The sequence below is a fragment of the Opisthorchis viverrini genome (genome assembly GCF_000715545.1).
Source record: "Opisthorchis viverrini unplaced genomic scaffold opera_v5_241, whole genome shotgun sequence".
Lineage (NCBI taxonomy): Eukaryota > Metazoa > Platyhelminthes > Trematoda > Opisthorchiida > Opisthorchiidae > Opisthorchis > Opisthorchis viverrini.
In genome coordinates, this window is record NW_008751893.1 from 143,923 (window position 1) to 168,792 (window position 24,870).

General features: G+C 41.4%; 1 protein-coding gene across 1 annotated transcript in view; it reads left to right on the plus strand.

The window, feature by feature from the left end:
- Positions 1 to 262: 262 nt before the first annotated feature.
- The window catches only part of T265_08780 (hypothetical protein), a gene marked incomplete at both ends in the record, with an annotated part of 91,064 nt that continues 66,456 nt past the window's right edge, over positions 263 to 24,870 (plus strand). The window contains 2 exons of the mRNA XM_009174680.1: positions 263 to 329; positions 837 to 983. Coding sequence (XP_009172944.1) covers positions 263 to 329; positions 837 to 983 — 214 coding nt within the window. The remainder of the gene's footprint in view (positions 330 to 836; positions 984 to 24,870) is intronic.

Here is a 24,870-nt window from a genome sequence, read left to right on the forward strand (position 1 = left end):
GCGGCTGGAAGGAGAGAAATAGCACCGATTTAGGATTTAATACAGATCTGCCTTTAACCGCAAAACTGCGGCGACAATTCAGTGAAAGACAGTTATTTTGAGCAAAAGAACACGTTGGAGCGCCAGCTGTCAAAAATCGACCCTAGAATGCTTCCCAGTTAGCACCGTTGGAGAAATTTCTGCAGAACGTCTGCAACTGAGTGCGGACATTTCCGCGCAGTTTCCGCAGACTTGTGCACCCGGGTGCGGAACCAGTGCGGAAATGGAACAAGTTTCCGCACCCAGTCTGCACCCGGCTGCGGAAATAGTACAGACGTTTGCGCATCCGGGTGCGCAAAATCTGTACTCAGTACCGGGATTTCTGCACCCATTCCGCACTTAGCTAAAGTCGTCCGACGCGCGAATATAGCTCATTATACGGATTTATCTCTTCCCCCAGTACGATTCAGTAACATCCTAAACACCAAGTGATAACCCACCTGCCCCCACATAATTTCTCAGCGTATTACCTTTCCGGATATCAATAAGCGCCTTCAAGTACAAATATTTTAATGAATGAATTTTAAAAAATACAGGGGAAGATCATTTGTCACTCCTAGTGGCTCTCTGCAGGCGTTTCCGAACTTTCTGCCGTTCGTTCTCCAGCCAGCGATGAAGCCAGCGGCGGGAAGGAGAGAAATAGCGCCGATTTAGGATTTAATACAGATCTGTCTTTAACCGCAAAATCCAGACATTGATTCAACTGGCTAAATATAGAATAACAATTAACTACTTACAAAAGTCCTTGGGTCAGCCTGGTTGACCTGAGAGCTTCTTTTTCATTTATTCCGAGCCAGTTGAACGTCTGCAACTGAGTGCGGACATTTCCGCGCAGTTTCCGCAGACTTGTGCACCCGGGTGCGGAACCAGTGCGGAAATGGAACAAGTTTCCGCACCCAGTCTGCACCCGGCTGCGGAAATAGTACAGACGTTTGCGCATCCGGGTGCGCAAAATCTGTACTCAGTACCGGGATTTCTGCACCCATAGACACATTGCACTTACTTTGGTTATAAACGTGCAGACGGCGGCAACTGGGTAATTCACGAGCTCTCTGAGTCAGATTCGCGAAGTGCGAAGGGAGGAAAGATCTGAAGTTTGGAAGCACGATGCGCTTTTGGATCGTGGAAGGATAGATCAGATACCAAAGCTGAAATCTTTCAATCACGATCCGTTGAAACTTGTGAGAATGGGGATCATGCATGCACGCAAGGGGCGTTTTTTGGCCCGTAGCGCTCCTCGTGTTTAATATAATAGGTCTTATGCCAGCGGCTGGAAGGAGAGAAATAGCGCCGATTTAGGATTTAATACAGATCTGTCTTTAACCGCAAAATCCAGACATTGATTCAACTGGCTAAATATAGAATAACAATTAACTACTTACAAAAGTCCTTGGGTCAGCCTGGTTGACCTGAGAGCTTCTTTTTCATTTATTCCGAGCCAGTTGAGTAGTACGGCTAACCTTGGTGCCAACGTCCGCGTAAGCACGTTGGTCACGTACACTTGTACATCGCCAGCCTCCTGCAAGTACCACCTCTCCACCTTTGTGAAATCAACAACCGTGACTACAACTAATACTTACCAGCTGTGCATAGCGTGGACCATCTCTTAAATGTTCTTCATAATTTCGGAGAAAGCGGATGAAAGCGGAAGAGGGGGCTCGTTGAGTGCTTCAGAACTGCTGGTGGGTACTAAAGCGTTTAGCTTCATGTGCAGTCTTTGGAGCGACTAGTAAATCCCCCCAAAATTTCCTATGAAAAAGTTTAATTAAAACATGGTAATCTACTCACCGCAGTGGTGAATGTCTTTCTTTCCTGATAACAGGGATCAAGGAAACCGCCGGCGAACATCGTGGTAGATCGCAGCCTAGTTTATCACCCGGAACGATCAAATTCGGCATATTTAGAGCCTGTCATCTGATTACTCATGAATCTTACCCTCAGATAGTCGACTAAAAGCATTATGGACGCATTCATCAGTCGGACAACGAAAGCAGCCACTTGCGGCAACCGCCATTCATACTTTCGTATATAGCGTTGTTTTTGAAGAGCCTTTACGAGCAACACGAACAAATTTCGGGCGCATTGACGATTACTTGAAATGAAAAATATTTTTTACGGCTTCATTCATGTAAACACATCTGGAATAAAACATATGAAAGCACAACAAAACTCACTCTCAGCCGCACGGGAGGACAAGCAGAACGCAAAGCTTCCCGCGAGAAATGGCGCCGCACAGTAAAACAAAACCATTTAAATCGGTTGACCGCTTGCATTTACTAGGCACACGGAAATGCAAGGGATTGTGGTTTTTTATTACTGTGAGACAAATAAAGAAGCTCTGATGTCTATTAAACGTCTCAATCCCCCGAGGCTTAAAAGCCGAAAATTAGTGCAGGATTTCTGCACAGATACCGCACAGGTGCTGCACCCACGAGCGGACGCGTGCTAACTGGAAGAATTCTTTCTGTCAGTCCGCGAGTTCCGTCAGGATTACACACATGAAGCATACGGCCAAATTTACAACACTCGAAATATTTTGTTCTTCCGTCATTATGCTCTAGAGTGACGGGGTGCAAGGAAGGGAAATTTTCAAAAATACTTAGATGAGGGAGCAATAACTGAGCCTGACAGCTTAGATGTAAACTTCTTCAGGCGACCTTTATTTGGACATCTGGATTCATGCAAATTTCAAACTGACCAAGCACCGAGAGAGGTAAAAGAGTAAACAAATTTCATGGTATTTGTTGAATTGTCTTGCAAATGTTAAAACGCTTCATTATTCTGTATAACAAGCCTCCTGAAGCTGAAGTAGGTTAATTCCAATAGCCTAGTGCGCGGATAACTTGCCTTATGGTCGTGTACTATAATCACACTCAGATAGATGAGTTTGAAATTCTTGGGGAAAATCAGTTTGAGATCAGCTTTTCATTGGATGAGTGAACCTCATTTAGGTAGTTCATTCAGGACAATGTTGTCGGATTTGGAACGCAGCATTCGACTTTCTGCTTAACAAAATGATAGGTGAAAAAATAAAACCAGGTTTTCCCACCACCCGATAAGCTTCATTTTCGAAAAGTTTGTGGAATAATCCTGTTTCGTGTACAGCTTACAGCCTGCTCCTGATGAAGCGGGAAATATCACAACTTTTTGTTTGAAGCTGTGTATGTTGGTACAGTTAAAACAACAATCACGTCATTAGTCCATTAGCCACGCTATTGATTTCAAGGTGACCGAGTCGCTGACTGAATGGATCACTACCACGGCTCAGGAGGGGAATGGGCTCAAAACATACTGTTTCTATTTTCACACAAGAAGAATTATCAAAATAGGGTTGATTGAACTCAGCTGTTTCGCGTATCCCGTCAGCCATTGAGACATAATCGAAATCAAAGTTGGGGCAGGAAAATGGACAATTAGTTTTGTGAAAAATGCACGTGGGTCAGTGAAAACATTACAGCGGGTAAAAGCCATTGAGCACCAGAGTAGGTTGGATAAAATTTCTAGAACTGGAGGCATGATTAAATTTCATCCTTACCAAGGCTAACAAGGATAGCCCCTAATTCTAGTTGTTTACAGACTGGGTTTGTAGCGCTCAACCGTGGCGGCTACAGCAAATCGAATTTTGTGGTTTTTAATAATTCGCCTGGTTCATGCACTCATAGCAGTCCGGCAAGTGGCGAGTGATTCCGCTGAACGGGACTTTCAGGTTATTAAGTTCTGCGATTTGTGAGACGTGCTTAGAAATCTTTTTCATAACTGTCTCTTTGGTTTCTCTAAGCATTCGTCGTGCATTGGAGATGTGCAGTTCTGTTTCGATCAGGGATTCTACCAATGTATTAGTGGAATGAGAATGGGAAGTCTGATTAGGGATGATTCAGCTGATAATTTTATAGATCACCGGAGGCATGCCCAACTATCTCGGTTTGTACAGAAAGCGCACACCTATGCTTTTGATGTTGGTGGTGCGTTCGTTCTACTGGACGACAATATACAGAGGCCACGGGTGTTGCAATATTTCAATAAATGACACTCAGACATTGAATTCACGGCCAGACATGAAGATAGAGGATCTTTTCACTTCTTAGATGTCCAGGTGATAAGAAAGAATGATGCATTACCCGTCGGAACATTTCTTCACATCCTGGAGAGAAAATTATTCAAAATCCAATAGCTTTTATTCAACTAAGTATAAACGAATCTTGTTGAAGGGTCTCTACAAAGCCAGAAAATTTACACTGATAAGCCTAAAGAAACCATATCGAGAACAACTCGGCCGCACTACAGGAACACGGCTATCCCAGTAACCTCATTTGGAAGTACTGCAAAATTGCTGCACTTGAATAGAAACTAGAAGTTGTCTCCAATTAAGTAGTTTTCCTCAAGTAAATATTGAATAGGGACCACGGTGGTGGGCTTGTGTGATGACGAGTGAGTAAAACTCTTACAAAGTATTCAACTCTTCCTTGCTTTACAACCACTAAAAGTACGACGAATACTAATATAAACCAACCCAGTGGAGCATGGCTCTTTGGTAAGACTCTCTGTATATACCTTTTACAATGTAATTGCTCTAGTGAAAAGGCTAGAGGAGCCAAGAGAGAGTTGTCAACAGTACCCGTCCTGAATAGGGTAATTTTTGTTCAGGTCAATCAGTCTCCTCTCGCTCGATCGCAACGAATGCAAGGAACAAAGAAATCTCAGACGTGGTACACCACTCTTAAGATTGCTGCAAACTCTTCGACAACCCACGACTTGTCTCAGGATTTCCATTCTACTTGAACATTCAGTTGCTTTAGAACATCATAAACGAGGGACTCAGCTGGGCTCCAGATGAATCTAATGTCAGAACCGGCTTTATTATGCAGATAGGTATATAACCAGGAGAGTTGTTCAAAGACAGGTTGTTGAATATAAATCGTTTTTTGCGCTTTGCTAAACGACATGGTTCGACTCAACATACTGGAACCTGTGACATGCTCTGCCTCACCTTGGTAAGACCAAGTTTGAATCATGTCTACATCTTTAGTGCTTTTATCCAACCTATGCCGGCGTCTGATGAGCTTTGGTCAATATAATGTTTTCACTAACCCACGTGTCGTTTTCACGAAATCATCGCTTCGTTGTCCTACCCTTACTTTGGCGAGAGAAGCGATGTGTTCTTTTAGGGCGGTTTTTGCAGTTCAGCTTGAGAGAATACAAAAATAACAGCAGCAGGATTTGCAATTTTCAACTGATATCTAATCACGATCATTGCTGCTAAACTTCAGCCAAAATGTGCGATAAAAATTTGAAAGAAATGGAATTACAAAACCAGCCTTTTCCTGAAGAAAGCAGAAAGATCAATCTTTGTCCAAGGGTATTTATTTCCGTTATCTCATGGTTGTTGGTCCTTTTTTGCCTAGTGGGTAAAGCCAGCAGTTTTCAGAGCTTTGAGAAACATGGATTCACACTTTGAAAAAACTTGTGAACTTAGATTAGGTACCGTTTTGCTACTTTAAAATTTTTCCATGTAGCCCAAAGTGGATTTTGATCCATGAGAACTAATGGAGGAACTCGGTGTAGACTGGGGTCATTCACTGATTTCTTGAGACCAAAGCTGTTTATTGGTAAATGCATGAGTCCTAGTTAATGACTCGCCTGGAGAGCAGTACCTTCATCAATGGGCTATTTATGTTCATTTGGAGAGATGGTGCCATCTCTATTGACGGGAACTACACAATATCACAACAGTTGACGAGATTTCGGCTTTCCGAAGTCACACATTTCGGCTGGCAATTGCAACGATTGTCTGTAGGTCATATGCATCGAGCAGCGAGTAGCATTTTATTTTGGAGAAGGTTATTGCCAACTCTTAGTCAAATAAGTACCTAATCAATACTCCGCCAGTGTCCAAGTTGAGAACGCAAATTATGAATAATATAGTCGATATTGTCATGGAGAGCACTATTATATAAACTGAATGCCGTCCGAGCTAAAGCGTGATATTTGTAGCAAATCTATTCACTGTATCATGAATTGTATCCTTTACAGATCACTAAGAGAATCGAATTGTGGCGATTTAATTAATTTGAATCCTTTTCGTGGATAATTTTGAAGCGTTCAGTCACACAACTGTTACAGGTTCCTACTGGTGACCCTTCACATTTATGAGTGAATTTTAGGTAGTTATCGGTCAGCGATGCGTATTTTCCACGGCACTGGAAAGTCAAGTACGCAGGACCAAAGTAAGGATCTTTAAAGAATCACTGGAATTCGTCACCGATGAGGATTACTTGATGCAGTTCTTTGCGACCAAGTACTTCACGGTGCTAAAGTATCTTCAATCGTTGTGATCCTAACGCTGGTGTGGCCACTCAGCGAGTTCTACTCTTACTGAATATGCAACGCACTGGAAACCCTTTCACTAAGCAGTGTCCGCACTTCAGGTCGGTCTCTACATAGATAACGGGGCCGTGTTTGTGATATGGAAATTTCTTGGGTAGGCGATTCGCCTTTTTATTGCGGACGTTCCTGATGTGCGTTTTAAAGTGTGTAGAACTGTGCTAAGTGTAGGCAATAAAACGAGATTTGAAAGTGAGCCAGTGGTTCGTTATATAATAAAAGCCATGAGGATATTTTTCTATTTTCTAAAATTTTTCCTGCATTGGAAGGACATTTCACTCTGATTTTATCTGTCCCCTCAGTCAAAAGCTGAAACTTTCACCAGTTTTGGTGCAGTTTGTTTAAAACGATTTCACGAAAGTCAGCTAGCTTAAGTGCCACTCAATATCATTTTTTATACGGAGTTTGAAATGTGACATCACAGATGGGAGCAGATTCGTTTTTTTCATAACGAACACACTAATCATAAGGTTGCTAAGAGCTCTTCGGCAGCCCACGCAGTCCAAAAGTTTTTGTCACCTCTGCCTTCTACTTGGACGGCAGTTTGTACACAACCAGTGAAATGCACTTCGAGAATAAACTTGTGTTAACGGAGGACACAACGAAATCCTAGGTGAAGATAAGGTACAACAGACTCATCTTGGACTCAACCTGTGTATCGCGTTAACAATAAATGAACTTGCGTGCGACTACGTTTTACTTGGTACAATTTTTCACGCGTTTTTTCGAAGAAAACTTCCCTACATCCCTAAAACGATCGATTAAGCGACTTATTTGTTTATGCTCTTACCCACGAAATCCAGTCTGCTAAATACCCACCATAGCTTGTGACCAGAAACTGATAAACGTGTTACTGATACATTCACATTTATCGCTTGTTCACATGAGTTCTGTTAACAGTAACGAGGTGAGGAAGGAGCTATAGCCTATTCATCTGCTGTGCAACCATAAAAGAAAAACGACATAGTGCAGTCGTTTCTCCATAGGGTTCTCACTCCCTCTTCTGGTCTTGGACAATCGGTAGTTTATGACATAGCTGAGGTAGGCGATGGGTAATAATAGCTTATGTAAAACGTACCGGGTTGAAACGCTTCTGAATGGCCGTGAAGTCTATCGTACTGTGACGCTTTTCGCGGATTACCTAACGCATAACTTGGGATCGACTACAGATGAGTGTAAAGGAATACCTTTTGAGATTCTCACTTCTGTTTCACACAAATTCCGTTACTCACGGGGACGTTGTGGTGTGTCCTGTAGGAGATATATCCATCAGGGTTAAACTGGAGCTTGTGACCAGCGGCCTAGTGTTGTTTGTCGTATCATTCATTCCCCAAGCAGTGCGTCTTCTTGGTTACCAGCAAACTAACAGGAGAACATTGGAGTTCAATTCCGTGCATCCATTCGACCATCCAGGTTGGCGACAGAAAATATCAAACTATTGCGAGAACCATGAGTGCGAAATGGTCTGCAAACAGGTAATGAGAAAATAGTGAGAACTGGGAGGTTGGTTTGATCGCAGAATAGGGACAGCGATTTATGACAGTGAACTGAAACTGTACTGTCTTGTGATAATGCGGTGATCTCAAAGCAAGGAATTGGTTGATCAGCCTAAAAGCATGATCTGGGTGTTCTATCTGACAGGTAACGTGTAGCCTAATTCACCGACGGTCGCTGAGTAATAAATGCGGCGAAACCGAATTCTACGAACTTCACCTGCTTTGTTCAGTAGTCGCAAGTGAGCAGTGAACAATTTGTTGAATTTGACGTGGGCAGACAGTATAGATGGAGGAATTTGACGTGGGCAGACAGTATAGATAGAGAGACCGTGGGTCTATAGGAAATTAACAGTAAATCATGAAGAGAATCAAAGAAAGGCTTACGGTTAGATTGAACCTTGGGCAGTTAGCAACACAGGATGGCACACGAAGGACAATACGCTATCGGACAAATTAAACGGAAAAATGTTGTTCAGTTCAATGTGGGAGAAATTTTCAACAGCAAGCCCAGTAATGAATGTGAACAAATCGTCCATAGAAAAACGGATGAGGTAGAGTCGACTTTGCATAAAATAGAACAGTTCAGTTTTGAAGCTTGAGCAGTCACCAAAGTTTAATGAATCAGGCTGAGTAGTAGGGAAGCAAATAATTATTTCACGTAATTAACGGAAACCTTGCAATAGATTTTAGGAATGTGTAAAGAAAACACTATTTACGAGTAACAACCGATGGATAAAACTACAGTGCTTCAGGACCCGACTGATTGGTGCTATGTGAGCGTTCAAGACATTCGTGATTGTGGGCACTGACGTTGATGGAAATGCTTTTCCGGGAGATGTCCGAGTGACTGGTTATTCAGCATAATAGAATGAAAAAAGCAACATCACCAGTTGTTAACCATTTCAGACAACGTACATATTTGCGTAAGTGTACCGAAAATGCATGGTATTGTTATAGGAGTGTCGGGCATTAGGCAGAGTTGTTTTTGCTTCCCTTGGAATGAAATTCATGACTAAAAGAAATTAGAGATGAAATAAAAGCAGAAGCGAATGTAACTCAAATGATTCTGCATACATGCACCCAAAACTTAGGATACAATCGTCCTAAATTACCTGACGGAAGGAACTGTTAGAGTGGTTGCCGGACCTAATATAACCCTGATACATCTTCACTGCCTTAAAGTTATGCTGTCAAAGAGCCACAAACACCAATGTTACACGTAAACGAATATCACAGAACTCACAAAGGGGAACAAAAGCAGGAAATACAACCGGGTTCCATCTGGCCTCACCAATAATTTTTGCAACATAACATGCTATACTCGGTTGACCGAGGTGAGCGGACGTTGAATACTGCATATATCATTACCATAGATGACATGCCTAATTCGATCACTGTAAGCAATCCGATTTATCTGACGGATACTCTAGTATCATCCGAAGGTTCTTAAACAGATGTCTCAGGCGATTACACCGTATGGGCTGATTTAACTTGGCAAAAAAGGTACCCGTTTCCGTTCTAAAGTCACAGTGGCAACAACAATAGCTCGATATGGAACACTTCTATCATCTGGAACTTTACGAACACAAACGGAGGTTCAGCTGCTAAGCAATGGATTTTCTGACGCACCCCGCCAAGGCATTTAGAGTTATCTAAGGAATTTTTGACCCAAGCAGTATCTCAGATTAAAAACACAGACCGACCCTTCCAATGAATACTCCGGGCTTGAGATAGCTCGGCGGTTGAGGCACCAGATTACGGACCGGAAGGTCAGCACCTCGAGTGCTCCTCTCTAGGGTTATATAAACTGACAGAATCCCAGCTCTCGGGCCTCCTTCCGTTGGCTCGGCACCCGAAGATGCTATAGCTGAACGGCGATAATAATAATAATCTAACAGACGGTGGGAGTTCAGCAAGCATGGACGAACAGGCACACTTGGGCTTTCACCCACTGCCAATGCAAAATAGAAGTGTTGGGCATACACCCAACTTCCATCAATACGGTTTCCTCTAAACTATGTACAAGAGATACATAACCTTCTTTTTTGAATTATGGACACGGAATATCCGACTGTTCAATGTAATTGCAGCACCAAAATGAAAGCGTTTTCGTTGACGTCACCAAAGTACTGGAGGATTGGAATCCATCTGGCTTTACATCAAAGAGCTATAGGTTTAAAGTAGGCAAAGGAAGACAGTGATTGCCTTAAGTAAAAAAAATCCCCGAAGATTTCAATGTGTCCATTCTGAGGAAAGATCTAACCGGTTCAGATACCCCAAGTTTTCTTCAGTATACTGTCGCATCGCAAATTAAAAGGGTGTATACCCTGATGAATACGGAATGGAAGTTTTTGTTCGTCAATCATACCAAACGTGTAGGATTACGTGACCCTTGAAACACTATGACCTCTGGAATATTCGAGACCCAGTACAAGAACGGTTATTCTAAGAAGGCGCCTTTTTCATATTGAGAGGATAAGTTCAGGCATTGTTTCGTTTCGCCCTTGGATATCAAGTCATTTGAAGAGACCTTTATGAAACAGACGCACACAGTGGACTGGAATGTTTGGTTNCAGTGTTTCGTTTCGCCCTTGAATATCAATTCATTTAAAGAAACCTTTATGAAACAAACGCACACAGTGGACTGGAATGTTTGGTTGGGCAACTTTTAACGAAAAACAACATGTAATGCAGATAAACAGAAATGCAGAGGACCATCGATCGGTTCTCAAAAAATCAATGTCAGTTACATTGGCCTTATTCATTGTTCCTATATCCCATCTCAGGAAAATGGTCCAAGCCTAGGTTTTTCTAATAACCTAAGTTGCTTTCACAGAACGAGAAATGGCACGTGAAAAATAGTGATGTGTTACTGAGAAAGTGTGTAAGGGTGAATCTACATTCATAAGATCAGCGAGTGAATCAATATACCGCGAGATATAACAGGATGTTCGACAATTCTATGGAATTAGATAACCATCACAGCAAACGGTCTTCATTCAGCCCCGAAACAGGCTAAACATCCGGGAAAACCGCTTTTGGATCTTGGTAGAATTTCCCCTTATTTTTTGGAGCACGGGCTGCTGAAGAGCGCGGACAAGGCATTCTGTTGAGCAACCCTCTTGTGGATGTATCCAAGCTCCTATACATAAGTCTTCCAAATCTTTGTAGAACAAAGGTGTGTGGGCGGCGTTCACCCGAATCGTTACATTATTTTGTACGCTTTTTGTGAAAGGCATACCGTACTAGCTCTGTGAATTCTACGAAAAACTGGAAGCATAAATAGGGCTGAAATAAACAATATAGTCAAAATGAAGCCGGAATTCCGCCTGTTCACCTGGCTGTACTTTGTAAAGAAAATTTGTTTTGATCAAAACTAGCGTGTCAAGTGAAGTGTAAACTATTGTCAGCCAACTGGAAGTGCCCATCGGTATCATCATCTCTATGTCGTTTTTGTATTTATTTTTTTGCCGAGAAATGGCACGTGGAATCGTCCTTTCAGTTAAATGTTTATGAAATCGAAAATGTTGCTTTTCCTCTATTGTGTTTGCCTTGTGACTTTTGATTACTATCATATCCACTTTTCACGTCAGAGTGCTTTCGTGTGGAACCTACATTGATAATATAAAGCCAAATGATTGCAAGAATCCCTCTATGAACACCAAACCTTCCGGGTTTTACTTAAAATTTAGGATTTACTCCACCGCTTTACATATTTTTAAATCCAGCTGCAATGTCTTTGAGGTTGTTGGGCAGTAGTGCGTCATCAGCGCCAATACCGAAATTACTGTCTCTGGTGATGATTTTGTTGTTCCCTAATGGTTCAAACGTTCATCTGAGCATTCTCCGCAGCACTCGACCATTTTTAATACTTCCTCAACCAAACCAAGGAAGCCCTTTTAGAAGGTCGCAACCAGTGTACGCTCATGGAACCCGTTCAATAAATTAAGGATCTGCTAAAAATGCACAGAAAATATGTTATATATCCTTGAGCATTCTCCGCAGCACTCAACCATTTTTAATACTTCCCCAGCCAAACCAAGGAGGCGCTTTTGGAAGGTCGCAACGAGTGTACGCTCATGGAACCTGTTCAATATACTAAGGATATGCCAAAAATGCACAGAAAATATGTTATATATCCCTAAATTCCAGAACCGATGCTTCCATAAGACTTTTCGTCATGAATTCACAGCTACTCGGAGAACAATTATACATACACATCCAAATCAACCCAACTCATCCATTCGTACACAATACAAACGTAACGTGAGATGGACGGAAGCCGCCTTGATTACTGATGCACTGGAGGCCGACTGCTAGTAGAAGTGAACCATTGTGAGTGTGAAGACGTTGCTTTCAGGTTCGACATTTTCAGCTTTTGCCTATTTTTTTTCCGCGGGAGTGGTGAACTTTCACAAAAAGTGTTTGTATACTCCAAGGATGATACGCAAACACATCGTCTTCACTTCCATTCGCATTCACATAACACAATCCTAACGCAGTCTCAATCCATGGTCATCCGTGTTTTATTTTTCCGGTTTATCAGTACTAAGTGATGCAGAGTAGTGTGACCACGGTGATAACATTCACCTCAACATCTCAAAGCTAGGAGAGCCGGTTGCTACCATCAATCCCTTCCACAAGTACAAGAGAACATCTACACATCGAGCACCTTGGGCAAAGGTTTTCAAGCAGTGAGCGATTCTATTCAAGTTCCATGTTGTTTTAAATTTGTGTAGATCATTACTAGTTACTTGTTGCCTTTTGCACTGACTACGTTTATTTGCTCTTTTCTGGTGATATCTAAGAGGTTTACCTCCCACCGTTGCTTCAGTCTTTTCAGTTGCTTACGGTCATCGTCTCGTATGCCCTTTGACGAGTTTATTTCCGTTTATTTTGGCTGCCTACCACCAGCATATTTGATCTATCCCAGTTTCTTTAGGAAACTTTGGGAACGGCTTCAAGAAAACGTGAGTTAACCAATGTTACAAAATGTCACATCAAACATCGCAGAATACATGAAGTGTTCCGGGAAGTCCAATGGCGTGACGCGCGAAATCACATGCTAAGAATTAAGAAGTCTCGAGGTTTGTCAACGAAATGCGCTGCTACACGTACAAAATGTGTATATGAAAGAGACAAAAACCTCACATCGTAAGGATCTCCGTCTACCTGTTGCGACTGCTTCCCTCGAAGTTACGTTCAGCACGTCTTAGTTATTACTAGTCATTTGCTGAAGAGACAGTAGCCAATCATTTTTAGTGTGGCTCCAATCAGCTGACTTATCTCTGTGTAGTTATATTTGTAGTAAAAATGTCACTGAATGCTCGTTGTATAAGTATGATCAACATATCACCTAAACATTCTAAAAAAAAACCCATTCAATCCACAAGAAACTTCCAGAACAGGACAAATATAGAGCTTGATGATATTTGACTCAACTTATGCTCTATACAAAAAAGATTTCCTAGTACATATGATGAAACCTGTAAAGTTTGTTCATAAACCGGCGAAAATATTCGCGATATGCAAGCAAACAAACAAAAGCGTTGGGTATTTCACGGATGCCATTCCATGAACATGTTTTGCTTTTAAACCAGCAGTGAAATAGCATTTAAGTGCTCCTGTATCACTTAGTGCGTTAGAACTGTGAAACCAAGTTAGTGGGTGTCGTGCGGAAGCGTGGAAGGGATAGAGACCATTGAACGAATTGTCAAAAGTTTCCTAAACAAATTGGTGTTCATGTGGTTAGTGTGCTTCATGCACTTTATGCGATGAAATGCAATCCTGACTTTGACTGTGCATGTAAACTTATTCATGTCTATGCTGAACTCTAGATCAAGAAGATATCCAGAAGGGGGACGCGAAAAATTCCGAACAAAGATGCACTCTCTTGTGTAATATACTAACTATGATTCAGACTTCCTATTTGAAATATGCGAAATCAAGTAATGTCTAGCGATGTGATAAATATTTACGGTTGAAAAACACAGGATTGGTGAATAGGTAAACTTGTTACCCCAAAGGAATTTAACTAAGGATGAGCGCTTGGAACCAGCGTCTTATCTCATCTCGTGCTAACATGAAAAACAGATTACTGGTGTGCCGTTGTTTGTACTTGAACTAACTATAGGATGTGGTTATTGCTTGAGACAAAGTCCAATGAAAAGTCTGCCGACCCTCTTTTAACCAAGATTTATGGGTAACTTCGGGAAATGCTTAATCTGTGCAAATCTGACTAGGACACTCCTATTGCTTATGTTCACTGACAACTGCCGAGTAACAGAAAGAAAAAATGAATCACAAGAAACACTGTAATAAAAAAAACCGAAAACAAGACTTAATGGGCCAGGTAACCTTTCCCATCTGATATCACAAAGCATACCTGAAACTCCGAAAAAGAGCATACCTTGGGACTAATTGTTTAGTCATTTTTTGTTCTTCCGAATGGGAATCACGCTAAAAAGTCGGTCCCTAGTCTTTTTGCTGATCTGAACATTAAATCTGTAAGCGGTTCATCAGCGACAGAGGTGGCAGTTAAGCGAAGTAGACTGATAGGTCAGTGGAGCTGCATATGTTTATGGGCATATTGACAGTCAGGACTGACCTACGATTTTTAAGTGCGTGTGCATTGTAATTGAATCACAGATTAACGTGTACTCTGACTGATATCCGTACGGCATTTAGACTTGAGGTCCCCGGTTGCCACCAAGTGACCAGAGAGTCTAAACCGTGAACTATCCGTGTTCAATCAGTGAATCTTGTTGATTTTCCCAAATGTTGGTTTCTTGATAGGGTATTCTGTTTCACTTTATGATTCCACTCTGGCCACCAATGTTTTGCAAGCGGAGCTGCGCAGACCGGAGTCAAATTGGCGTTTCGGTTGACTAGTGGTGATGGAAGCAGTAGAATTCCGCGCCCCTGACACTGTTCCTGATTGTCGCGTGTCTTCATGGTCAGTGTCCCCAGGTTTTCCGAATCTAATTCTTGATCCCATCCATGGGGGTCAAACACAATGAGTAGTGTCTTAACAAAGTTATTTTCCTGTATGCCTAAGATGAAACATGTCACAGCTGTTTAACTGTCGTGGTGTACTATGTCTTTTGAGACACCTTTGTGAATGATCTTCTTCAGCCTTCAGCTCGTGTAAAGTAGGCGTCAGCTGATACGCCTCCAAAATTCCTCTGTATTTGTTGGCCTTGGATTGGGACTCAGATATTCTTGATGTATGGTAGAACTTTTGTTGCTGCTGTCTGGATATTCCTTCAAAAGTTAGGAATTCGCCTAAAGTTCTGTGTGGGATGACCGTCTAACATTTGAAAAAATTGAGTTTTAGAGGAAAAGCTTCCTGTCTCCCACAAAATGCCAGATTACGGTCATTTGTGGCATCCATTTGACGGGAGTTGGGGAGAATGGGCAAGAGTTGGCCTTTGAAGGAAGCCTGACCTCATGTGAATGAAGCGTAACGCACAAATTTCCTTTTTTGCTACTCTTCCATACGAGAAACAAAATGGTCCTCAAAAGAAACGGTTGTGGATATCGGGTGAATGATTACAAAATACAGGATTTTTTATCCTCGTCCGACAGCTGCCATCCCGAATGATTACGCCAAAATCTTTTTACACGAAGTGCGAAGTGCTGCCTCTGCCACAAACGGGAACTAAAAATGAAGTTCGGAATGAAACTGAGATAAAAGTAAGCGTGACTCTTCTACGTGCCTAAAATGGACAACTTTGTGCCTCAGATTAACAAACAGAAAGAATCAGTAGAGATGTCACCGAACGAAACAGCTCTGTTGAGGTCAAATTTACGAAGACGCCTGGATGCTTTTGGTGAACAAGCAACAGAGACTGCAGCGTACGCATGGATAGGGATTATAAAGCGATCTACTAAATATAAAATGGCTCACATAGGATGGACTGAGTGCAGGGAACCAGGACATAGATCTATCCAATCCTGCCAACGATTCGCGCGGCTGACTGACAGGTGGACAGATTCTGGCTATGACCTTCTTTGTCGACCACTTCTAATAGACACCATGATCGGCACCCGCGTTTCGGTGCGGCAACACAGTTTTTAAACGGAAATTTCTAACAAGCAATTGTTAATTTTGAGGAAAACCCAAACAGCATAATTAAGGATGATTGCGTTGTATTGTGGTGATAACCGGAGCAATAATGATAATCGAAGTGGATGTATCTACGCAAACAAACACCCATCGTTCAAGGAGTGGGGTTTCATTTAACTGTGTTGACTAACGTCCGAAATATGCGCCACCATTGAAGCGTCGATTGACAAAACACTGAAATATTCGCGGCTCTGGTGGCATCTTATCTATTCGTAGAGCTGAACAATTTTCTCCCTTGTGGCGGAAATTCCGCAAGAAAGTTGCCCAGTTCGACGAACAGGAATGCAGCAATGCGATTTGCAGACGACTCGCGTGTATGCCGAATCGTCAACTAGAAAGTCCGAATTGATAAGATACAGTGGAGTAGTAATGTGGAAATTTTATGTACTGCATCCCAAAGGTGAGTCTAGAGTAGCACTGATGACTTGTACTTGGAAAAGTTCGCATCAAAAAACAACTTGACTGATTATTTACCTAAAAACAACTAGCACGATAAAACCAAAATCAGCCAAACGTACGGGCTATTTTTTTACCATCGTTTGTAATAAAATTTATTCTTCTTAAAGCCATTACGCTAGCAAGTAGGAAATATTGGTCATTCTAGCGGAACAATTGATATTTCTTGTTGCCATCAGATGTCATGGCCAACTCATGTATCCATATCACACATATTCATTTCATACGGGCTCATCAGGGAACGCGGAAATATCTACATACTCACGTCATCCTGTTTCAGTTTTCTGTAAGTTATACATTGTGACTCTCTTCAGTGACCAGTGAACAATGAATTATGCTTACTCAAGTCAGCTGGGCCGAACAATTAGCATACTGTATGAACTTCGATCATCTCCAAGGTTACTGGACAACAACTCTCCAAAACTGACATCTGGTTTTAATCTAACCAGCTGCTGGGATACTGACTTCTACCTTTTCTTATCTACTCATGTTTGTATTCATTGAAGCCCACCTCTGAGACGTATATACTTCTATCTTGAATTTACTAACCTAGCCAAGCAGCTAGAAATTACATCACAAAAATGCTCGGAGATAAGGGAACGACTAATTTAACGCATTTGTCCTAATGGTTTTGTTAGTGTTTTAGTTGTGACGTAATTAAACAGATTATCAGAAGGTAACAAGCACTGACAATGTCTGTCTTACCAGAATGTAAAAATACAAGCGTTAGATGCAGTTGGTAAAAATAGATACAATGCGAAAAGTGGAATGAGTCAAAAAATAACTTATCGCTTGAGGACACTTTTTGAGAGTTCCTGAGTGGAGTTCCGGACGTGAGACTTGGCTCTCCGTCCGGGAACCGAACCTGGGCCTTCCACGTGCCAGGCAGAGATATTCACCTCTATACTACCCCTACGTTTGCTTATTCATCATATTCCTCCCATAATAAACTTAAAAATTTCCACTGCTTGACCGTCTTACCCACTCGACAGCAGCCCCTCTATCTTGTCGAGCAACTGGGCTTACCGTGGTCGAACTACCGTTGATCTAACAGTTTCTACATGCCTGGTGATGGTTAATCACAGCAGAACGGATTAAAGTAAGTCAGGTGATGACAAACAGTGATTCGCTTTATACTGTACTTTGTCAAAGCTTTTACAGAGCTGAATATGTTCTGAAGAGTTCGCTTTTACAGAGCTGAATATGTTCTGAAGAGACAGTTTGGATGCAATCCTTTAGGTGTGCCGCCTTGATTTGAAAGGGACCTACCAAGGACTCAAGTTACGTGGTGTGACAGGTTAAAAGAAGGCAGTAGGTTTAAAATTGTGCACAAATTTGGCATGATATCTCTCCGTTTGCAGTACTCTAGGATTATTTATTAAATAGTATTTCACAGCATCAGAACTGAAATATGAGGCCTTTGATGAGCGGCAAGTTTTCGACTATTAGATGTTCAGGTTTTCATATCTACGTAGATATGAAGTAAACCATACAGAAAGGATGAGACTGAAATTTTTTTGAGCGTCCAGTAAGCTATATAACGAAATCCTTTTTCAAAGCGCTTATTAGTACACTGGGATGATATCCAGGAGGTATGGCGCGTCATAATCAAATTCGTTTTCTGTGTTATCAGTTGTGAATTCGGATAACTGTTATTGAAAATTATGGAATAAACCTTTTAATTACTCATTCGCCTATCGATAGCATGAATGGCTTAGATAACAACCTTAGTCAAACACCATGCATTCGGGGTGCAGAATCGTTGATGGAGATGAGTATTCATATTTCCTAGGCAACTATCTTCCCGTTCGCTCTCCAGACACAAATAGAGAACGTGAAAACTAACATCCAGACGGACAGAAAACGGCTGTATTTGCTGCAGAAGTAACTTAAGGATTCGTAACTTTTTGTCACGAGGAGTGTCATTTCACGCTGCATAATCTTACCGAGTAAAAGATTTGCGTAGGCTCTGGGGACGACCTTTCCAATAACTCCATCATGCTTCGTTTCGTCTGTCATACGAGGCAAGGAAAATAGTATAGTGCAGTAGTCACACGTCTGTCTTACTTGGATTACCTGGAAACGTATATCCCCGTGTACTTTACACGCTTCATATCTGATAACAAATTTTATTGTTGTCACCAGCGGTGAAAATAACTACTCTGTACATATTGAAGCGGTGCTGTATTTCCTAATGTGAAAGCTGCTCCGTGGACACCTGATATATTTTATTTTCTGTAGCACCCTTCACTGCATTCCAGCATGCAAAATTTACTTTGATGTAGATCTAACTATTAAACTCCACATCCACTGGCAGTTTGTATTTCGGAGTCGTTTTCCGAAGTACTGGTTTTAGTACTAGTTTTTTAGCTGTGGAAGGTCTAGAAACGAATTCGAATCGCAAACCATTAAACCAAGAGGTACGGCCGCTTTTCTAGAATACCCATTTGTACCACTGTTAGATTTTTACTTACCGTACAGGGCAATCTTTGCTCGGTGAAACTCAAGACACTGTGAACGAAAAATTGATCAACGAGACAAACTGGCATGCGTTTGATCTGGATCAATTAAACTCGGGCTTCTCTTTTGACATATCTTTCAGACCGTTTACTGACAGAGAGGAAAGCTTAGTTACTCGTTTTCTGATAATCGTAATCTCGCCGGTCTTTGTCCTATGGATAACGTCTGGAATGACGTTTAGGATGAATTCTTACGCGTCGGTGCGTCATTATCAGTGTTGTGCGCATCTCGAAATACTGCACACGTACGTTCATGCCAGGTATATAAAAACGTCTCAGGAAAAGTTAGAATACTGCTGCGTATATAAACTAACAGCTAACTCTATCTGATAGTTTTAACCGGATCACCAACAACACAAAACATTAAGGTTACTGACTGAGCTTACCTGCTCCATTTTCCGCCGCCATTGACATGACGCAAAGGGAGAGAAAGGTTGAATATTCCTGACGCAACTACACGACAAAGTATATAATCTAGCCACTGTCACAGAGAGTTCCCAAAATAATCGCAGCATTCCTGTAAACGTTTTTTCATCGAACAATGCAACTGTGGCTGTCTCAACAGCTGCAAAATACAAGGTCCTCTGCTCATCTTGCTCTTACCACACATATTAAGCAGGCCATTTGAAAAACTTCTGATATTTTAATCTCTTGGTTGAATTTAACAAAAGGCGCTACCACTGCTGTGCTAGTGGTTTTCGAAAAATACACACATTTTCCCACTTTAAATCATAACCTCCTTACATGTGGTGAGATTCTGGGTTCTCACATTCCTTCATACCGTGGTTTAGTTGCAGTGGCTCTGTTATTAAGAAAAGCTGTTTTTTTTTTACTGAAATGCATAAGATCTGCCCAGCTAGCCGAATTACGCAGTTTGTGAGCGATTTCCCATGAATATAATCACCTCACACGTAAGACATCTTTAATATAAAAAATAGTTAGAGAGTTAGGGCATTTCAAATCTTCCCTCGTTAGCCCAAATCCGATACGCGAAGCTTAGTATTAAAGCTATACAGATTCATGTGGGCGGTATTTAGCAGACTTTAAGAAATTGCCATATTTCGAATTCGCTTCCTAATGTGTACCACATAAGTGAATTTACTCAGATGGTTGAGCTTTTTACGGGGTGGCCAAAATCATCCCAATCAACGTGCTAGAAGCGAGAGACAGTCCATCGTACAAGTGCCACCAAAAATCAGAAGATGGCCCCTTTTTATTATCGGTCTTCTGAGGTTAAAAAGCCTGCCTCATACTTTAAGATAAACTACTGACACTTATTTCACAGCAAAAAGCGATTTGCTTTACCATCAAAAAAGCTTTATGGAGCAAATAGGGGAGTGATCATTTACTTCTACGTTTTGAGGTTGTTTAGGCCAGAGTTTTAAGATGCAGTAGTCGAATCACCGCTCATTTATCTCGGTTTGTAACAGACTGTCCAACGGTTGCCTTCATCAACAAATACGCTCACAGGAAACTAGACTTGGGGTCCAACAGCTTTAAAGATAATTTCTAGAGTTAATTCCCACAAATTTGCAGTGAAATACCGATAAGGTTTTCGGAATTTGTTTACCCCTATACACTTCTTAATGTACAAAAACTTTCATTTGACTCAAAAACAAGTCGTACTCCCTGGAAGAAACAATTATTGGCGACCCTCAATTTCGTATCTCTTGGGAGGTGGTCACCGCATTGGTGCTACTGGGGGGACATGAAACACCTCTTCAGAATTTCTCCCGTGGACGCACAAAAAGTCTTGCGTGTTGATCTTTCTTGCCTTCATTGGACTAGCTGACCTTTTGTGGCGTTCTGTGCACCATTGTGGGAAAAACATATTATACTGTAACTATCAATTTAGTTCGGATAATGTTATGCCTCAAGATAAAACACGCAGTCAAGACTGAGATGTACGATGAGATAAAAATGAAACAAGCCAAACGATCGCAACTCATAAAAACAGTTGTTTTGATCAGAACCGGGACGTCAAATACGGTGCAAGTTGTGATCACCGTAGTGGAAAAGCCGGGCGGCATTGTCAATCTTAAGCTACGCTCTCCAGCCCACGATAAAGCAACAACAACCATTCAGCTTTGAGCAGGAAGGACATAAAAAATTGAAACCATGTTCCACAGTTGATGTTTTGAAACCACGCTCATATTTGTGTGGTACAAAGATACATTTACATGCAGCGTGTAAGCTATAGAGTCCGTGAAAAATATTTCAACACCCTGGATCACCTATGTTCAAAACCACTAATTTATCACTTTCCGTATGGCTCTCTTGCATTATTATACCCGTCTACAATGTTGGCTGTTAGCCAGCGCCGATTCCAGAACACGTCCACACATTCAACAAGGGGCATGGAGCTAAACGAAACGTCTTCGCATCTTACAGACTAATAACCAGAAGCACAGCATATTCATGTCTCTACCTTCATATGTGTTTTTCAAAATTTGTGATATAATAAGACTCTTGGGAATACACAATAGTCAACGCACGATTAGTCTATGAAAAACGAGTGATATTCGAAGGATAATGTTATGGAAAGATTATCTTCTGGGGGTCTATTGGTGCTGAGCATCAAGAAGAGAATCCGCTGTGGTTGAGAATGTGCCCTTGTGAAGTTAATTATTGTTGATAGATATTCATGGTGACTTTTTGTACATCCATTCAAAGGTAAACCTAGAGTTTACTGCCACGCTCACGTTAAAACGAAGAAGGGTGAAATTCCATCCTTTCTTTAGATTAGCTGCGAGTTGCAAAGTTCCGTGTTTTGACTTTACTTTTGTGAGTAGTCGGCCTTAATGCAGAAACGCTATCGAAGGAGAAATCCTGAAGAGCAGATCTCTTCGACGGAAGGTGACAAAATGGAAGCTGAAATCAGTTTTCTCTTCATCCACATCAAAATTATTTTACAGCAGCATTGCAAAAATCAGTAAGTAATCCGTTTTCGTTCTCCGTTTGCACAGATGGTTGTAGAAAGCTCAACCTGTGTTGTTGACCATTCAATCGGTGAACCTTTTGTGCCTATATTTGTTTTCATTACCACGGGCGAAATGGTGATTTCCAAAAGTTTTCCATCAGCACTTTTGTTGAGACACCTCATTGTTACATCCTATCGTCTTCCTACTCGTGAACGAAAGCTAAGTGGTGGTACCACCATCTTCACATATTGTGTCTGTTCAAATTACTAAATTTCGCGTCAATGGAGGGCAACATCTAAAAGCATGTCTAATTCAAACCGATTCTCTGTAAAATATGCTGGAAAACTGACAAGCAGTTCAGTTACATGTATGCACTTTGCTTGGCGTTTTGTTGATGCATCAGAACCAGTGGTTCTTCCTCTGGAGGAGATTCTCTTTCGGGAATTTTTAAATTTGTTTACGTTCTTCCCAAAACGCAAACATTAATGGATTTAACGTCGGGAATTTATGCGTATACTGGTGTCTTTGCTAACATTGAAACGTTCTTTTAGTAGATTATGTGGATAGGTATCACATGACGATTAATGAGTGTGAATAACATCATGGACAATAATTTGTACCCGAATGGAATCACTGTCTTCATTAATAAGGAAAAAAGATGTTAATAGAAAACAGCCAGAAATCATTGTAATCAGGCATAACTAAAATCACTGGTAAAAAATATGGTTATGCATCGATCAGTGAAAGCAATTACACACATTTTGAAACCATTTTTACGATTGCTAGAACTCTCAAAATCTTCCACTTTAGTAAATCATGTTCACTAGGAAGCGCAATCCTTGAAAATTATATATAACCCAATTAAACTGTTTCGATTTTTCATTATTATTTTTTTGCAAAAATTTGATCATCAGGAAAATCAAGTCCAGACATAAAAATTTCCCAATACAGCAGTTTGTTTTAAAAGTGACTACAAATCTCACTTAGGTTTCCAGAAATGGTTTGCAGACATCATATTACTAGACCATTTAACAGTGCGTGCGAATGGACGGAGGGGGGGGTGTATTCAGGTTCTGTACTGCACCTGAGGTAGCATTTCAATGGTCATATATTATCTAAAGCGTGTGAAGCGGAAAATAAGATTAATCGGCTATTGTCAGCAAGCATGGAAGTTAGTTCATAATTAAATGGATTATCGTAAGTTCATCAATAAAAATTTGCTGTACTAACTAAGGTTCTTCTTGGGCTCCACACGGTGCGATAACCACAGGTTTGACTGACAGGATGAAACGATTAATAATACCTGCTTTTTTACATATGGAGTGTTTAGTATGGTATTTAGTACCATAACAAGGTAGTAAAAAGCACAACGTATTACGCATGTCTGAGACTTACAACAATACATTTGTTTCTGAACAGAAATGCAACAACGGTTTCTCCGAGATTTTCGAAATTTTAATTAATTTTTGGAAAGTTCTTGCTACTTTATATCGTACCAACTTAGAAGTAGATCAGGGTCACGCAACCGATTGTTTAAGTCCCCAAAAGCATAAACAATCAAACAAGGTCAGGCGGACTAGACTAGAACGTGTGATGGGAACTTATCGTGAAGCGAGTCAGCGGGTGTCAAATAGTGGAATTCCTATTCGTGGAAGATAGCATGGGAAAGGTTTGTAAATTGAATTCGTGAAACTGGTCAAGGTGGTCCGAGATGAGATTGAATATGAAGCGCTTTGACTGTAATATGGTGGTTTATGGGCACGTTGGGGACACACGTTAAATCGGTTGAGAATACCAAGCTGATTACGACGATACAGGGGATTCAAATGCATATGGGGCTATGTTTTGATGACACGGTAACGATTTGGAAATTGGCGGCATGTTGCAAGAAGGGAAGGAGAAAAAACAGATACTTGCGAGCAGGGCTTGGAGTGGCAAACTTCACGGTGATTTCGGGAAATGGAAAAATTCGTTGAACACTGATAAAACTGGTCCGATGGTTAAGGCGGTTAACTTAAGCGGTGGAAAAAGAACACTCTTAGGGCTTGGCACTCACATTCCTATTTTCAGTTGACGTTCTGAACTACGGCAGCCACAACGCATCATAAAGCCGTTAGTATACTAACAACTGAGATGGATTTGTCGGCAGCACACCATGGAGAACAAATTAAAAAAGCAAACAAGTAAAGAATAACGCTTCGTAAATTGCCTTTTTGGAGTGAAAATGACTGTAGGTTTAAGCTACGGGTTTCGACCAGGAAAATAACCACGTCATAAGTTGATAACGATACACTTGTTGTGTCCGTTAGCGATAGTCTTACTATCAGACCTCGGATGGCAGCATAGTTTTGTCAAGTGCAGATTGAACCGAACATAAAAGCACGTGAGTGTAGGCGGTATGGCTGTACTCAACATAAGCTCGAAGAACGGATTATCGCACGGCAATCCGGCAGTTCTAGCGTGGCACCTTACACACGAAAGATTCTCTGGTCATCCTAAACCAAATGTTTTCTTTTCTGGAGATGCAGCTAATGAGCATAGACCTAACGGGCTTACTGATGCCCATACACGACGACACGGGCGCAAGACCATAGGACGTAATCATCGTCATTAACAGCACAGCACTTATGTTCAAGTGATGCTTCGTTGCCGTGGAGACTGCTCGCTTCATAGTGTTAGCACCGAAGAAAGCCGGATAAACCGGATGTCGAGGCCTCAGGACGAATTTTTAGAAGCCCAGGAGAGCAGCCATCTTGACCTAGGGTGTCAAGACTGCTAAGTTTCAAGAGTGAGACCCCCTTGTCTGGATGTCGGTTTCCTAATTACAGAGTGGATTTCACTCTAGATGGTGCAAGCTTTGCCACAGAAAGCAGGAATGAATCACGAAAACTGCATTTCGTGAAAATTTGCAAACCTATCTATTTACTAAT